This window comes from Alligator sinensis, unplaced genomic scaffold (genome assembly GCF_000455745.1).
Source record: "Alligator sinensis unplaced genomic scaffold, ASM45574v1 scaffold387_1, whole genome shotgun sequence".
Taxonomy (NCBI): Eukaryota; Metazoa; Chordata; order Crocodylia; family Alligatoridae; genus Alligator; species Alligator sinensis.
Window position 1 is genome coordinate 1,387,501 of NW_005842196.1, and position 4,064 is coordinate 1,391,564.

The following is a 4,064-nucleotide window of genomic DNA, read 5'->3' on the forward strand; positions in this document are numbered from 1 at the left end:
GGCCCACGGCGGGCGGGCAGTGATCACTCCCCCCCCCCGTCATTCTTTACGGGCAATTGGCTAGTTATTACAGTAATTCCTCACAGCCAAGGTCAGTAGTCACTCCCTGTTACTGCTACATGCTCCACAAACAGAACAAAAGGATGGTCCCTCTCCGTGGAGAGTTTGCAGTCTAAGAGAAAAGACAAACAGAAGAGCCCAGGGGTCAGTGTTGGTTACCAGTGGAGTCAACACACCAGCACCTTCCCTGTTGCCATGGTTTTCGTAGGCTTCATGGCCTAGGAAAGTTTTGAGGGATGGTAGAGTGACAGCTTTGCAGGTGTTTCCAGGGAACTCCTTGTAGGCATCAGAGTGTAAGGGACCAGGGCATAGGCAGTCTGGCCTAATGGTTAGGTCACCAAGGGAAAGCAGGTTCTGGGGCTAGGTCAGAGGGCGGGAGCCACATACCACAGCCAGGGGGAGATCCAGAAGCAGAGTCCATGACACAGTCTAGTGTCAGAATCGGGGGGTCAAATGAGTACCAATCTGGGGGGCTGTAACAGGACCTGTGCCCTAGGGGCAACCATCACAACCCCTGATGGCAACTCAGCTCCTGCTGCACTGTATCTCTAATGTACCCTCCCTTTGCTCTTGTCTGCCATACCTTGATTTTATTAACAAACTTGGAAAGAGAGGCTGCCTAAGGGTCTTAGGGCAATCGTAACCTGTCCTCTGTACTTGCGGATCCTTCTCAGATCTCACTGTTCTCAATCAATCAGTCTTTCCTCCTAGGTGGGCTCTCTTGGCCTGTGTATGCTCCCAAGGGCACCCATTGCCTTATGGGCTAATTGTAGTCTCCAACCTCGCTTGTAGTCATACCCATGTCTTGCAGGTGTACCAATCAAATAGTACAGTGGGCCTAGGCCCCAGTCTCTCATCCAGATTTATCCTCCTTTTCAGTCTCTAGTCAAACTCCACCTCTCCTGGGGCCAGGCTTTCTCTAGCCCAGCTCTGCCCTTCTTTGGGTGCTGGGCTCTCTCTAGCTCCTTTTCTGCCCCCCTCTGAGTGTTGGGTTCTTGTTAGCCCCTTCTTTGCCCGTCCTGGGCTGTGGGTCCCTGACCCTCATCACTACCCTTTGTGGATGGCTATACTACCGCTTGCCCTGCCCCCTTCTGGTCACTCCCTGAGCTGTTTGCAGGTTTCTCTAACAAGCTTTGCTTACTGGTCTTCCAGGTAGCCTGTGGACCTAGCAGTTGTAGCCTTGCCTTGTCTTGTCTGCCACACAAGACTGCCTTATACTACCGCCAGGAATCTGCTAGCACTGCATTAGGCTTCTTGCTCCTCACGCTGGTTACTTGTGGTATTGCTGTTCAACTAGCTTAGCAATAGGCACTTCTCATTTATGAGCTCTGGCTGCCTATCCCTTTACAGCTAGCCGCCTTTTTGTCTTTCTGGGCTCCGTTTGCCCGTACTTTTCCTCTGTAAGTAACAGGAGCCATAAGCTACCTGTTACAGGGGCAGTCCATGGGGCAAAATCCAAAACCAGAGCCAAACCAGGAGTCAAGAAACAGACCTACGGAAAAATCCAGAGCCAAAGTCCAGAAATAAGATGAGAACCAGAATCAGGATGCAGGAGAACCAGAGTGCAGGAACCAGGAGGCTTGCCACAGCAAAACTGTTGACTGTCCTGCAGACCCAGGTCCCTAGCTAGTGCCAGATGGATAAGTGGTGCTCCCAGCAGCCAATCAGGATGCTTACTGCTCCTAAACTGAGGCAAATTAGCTGGGTCTTGCTGCAGTACTTGGTCCAGGCTGCCTGTCTGTGCACTGTCCCTGGCAGCACTGGGCCCAGGCTGGTCTGCCTGCTCAGCATCCCTGATGCAGAGGCAGCATGGAAGAAAGTAAGCAGTTGTTTGCAAGCTTTAAAAGTGGGCTTTGGAGTCTGGTTTCACTGGGAGTCCACATCCCTGATAGCAAATAAGAACTGAGAGCAGGGATGCGACAGGCCAGAAAGCAACTTGAAAGAAGAGACAAGCAGGTTTTGTGTGGCATGATAGAGAAGTTGGAACCAACAAAGGGGTGAGCAATCAGTGCAGTGAGTCAGGAACTGACATCTGCAGCAGCAGCTGCATGGACAAGAAAGGGATATCTGCACTTGTCCAGGCTGGAGTGGGAAGAGGTTGCAGTCAGTAAGGGGTGAGGCAGTGAGAGCTTGGCTGGAAGTTGTAGTATGGCAATGTTATGCAGGAAGTCAGGTGCTGATGTAGCTGTGTGAGGAGATACCCAACATCCGGCTGTTGTGTGCAGATGTTTTCCTCACTGCCTTGCCATTGTGTTGCAGCTGCAGACACTGACCCAAGTGTTCTCCTCTCTTTGTGTCCCACAGGAGCCATGTTCAACAACCAGGAATCTCCATAAAAGCCAGTACCGGGCCACCCTGCAGGGGCTGCACTGGATTCTGCAGACCATTGCAGTCAACTACAGCTTACTGTCCACCCGGGTACAAGCAGACTTCCCTGAGCAGCGGAGCCCCCACAAACAGGAGGCTCCAAGGAAGACAGAACGGGCCCACAGTCAAGCCCAGGAAGAGAGGTTTGCTCTACAAAGCATTAATATTTTGAGCCATTGCCCAGACTATCATCCAACAGGAGCAGCATTTTCATTCCAGATCAGGGCAGGGAGACAGTAATGCCCAGGAAAGCCCCAAGGGCAAGGAGTATTGTTCTCATTCTGGTGTAAGGTAGGCGTAACTTGGTTGAAGCAGAAAGTTGTTTACTGCTCCTAAACTGAGGCAGATTAGGGTCAAACCTGTTTGACCCTAATCTGTTTCCACCAGGGTCAAACCTGTTTACAGCTAGGAGGGAACTGAGGCCAGAGGAGACACTAAATCACAGCTGAAAAGAGTTGTGCCAGGCCTGTGCTGCTCCCTCCAAGCTAGAGGCAGAGTGAGTCTGTGCCACATGCAGTAACAGTGGCCATTTCAAAGGACTTCAGAGTTAGCTGCAAGCTTCCCTCTCATGGCAGGTTCTCTGGTTTCAGGAGCCCTGAAACCCAGTGTGTGACCTGCCCAAGAGAGAGCAGCTGTTCTCAAAAATGGGAGGATGGGAAAGGCAGCCATTTTAGCTGGCATGGTGAACACTGGTGTGGCAGGGGAGCATGTGAGCACAGGGAACTGCTTTGCTATTTGGGTGTCGGGTAGGTTTCAGAACCAACAAAGACCCATGTCAGAGCCCAGACCAAAGCCAAAGACCCCCTGAATTAATCTTTCAGTGTGTTTGGAGAGAAGGGGAGGGGATGGCTGCCATTCAATGAATGGGGAGAACCTACAGAGTGGTAGCCTCAGCACTACATGAGCTCTCTGCTGCCACAGATAGCATAGCCTGGGTTAGGCTTCCCTGGTTGGCTGGCCTAGGGGGATGCTACAGAATGAGGAGAGCCTTGCACACTATCTGGGTGTCTAAGCCAGTAATTCTTAACAAGACTGCCATGGCACCCTAGGTGCCTTGAGATCTTTTCAAGGATGCTGTGGGGTGCCACTCTTTGTTAGCACTGTTAGATGCATAAGCTTGATTTACAGAATAAACCCAGAGATTTAAAATAGGAATCCATAGTGTCACAAACATTCTGACCTGCTCTGCGGGCTTTCACAGGTCTTTGTAACAGAAGAATTGCTCTAATATTTTCTCTAGTTAAAAAAATATTAAAACCAACAGCTGGAATTTACTGAGGGATACCTTGAGTCTAATGAACAGTGCCTTTAGTCTGACTAGATGTGCCTTGAGTCTAATGAGATTGAGAACCACTGCTCTAAGCCTTCCCCTCCTCAGCTGGTCCAAATGCTGTTCTCTCCATAGGGAGCAGGCCCTGGAGACAGAATATCACCTGTGGCCTGTTTCAGAAACATCCCCACTTGTTCTCAGAATGCACATATTTAGCAGTATCTTCTTCCTTGCCACAGAGGAGCATCCAAAAGTCCAGGGTTGCGGGGATACTGCTGCTAAGAGCTCTGGTGGGAGAACTCTCCCAGAGCTAGGTTTTGTTTTGAATTTTTTGTCATTTCTTGTTCTGCCTCATTGCCTTGTAGGG

At 50.6% G+C, this 4,064-nt stretch overlaps 1 protein-coding gene across 1 annotated transcript in view; it reads left to right on the forward strand.

Moving 5' to 3' along the window:
* The window catches only part of ARL13A (ADP ribosylation factor like GTPase 13A), a 29,564-nt gene that overhangs the window by 21,016 nt on the left and 4,484 nt on the right, over positions 1 to 4,064 (forward strand). Inside the window, exon 7 of the mRNA XM_025207466.1 lies at positions 2,365 to 2,551. Within this exon, the coding sequence (XP_025063251.1) occupies positions 2,365 to 2,551 (187 nt within the window). The remainder of the gene's footprint in view (positions 1 to 2,364; positions 2,552 to 4,064) is intronic.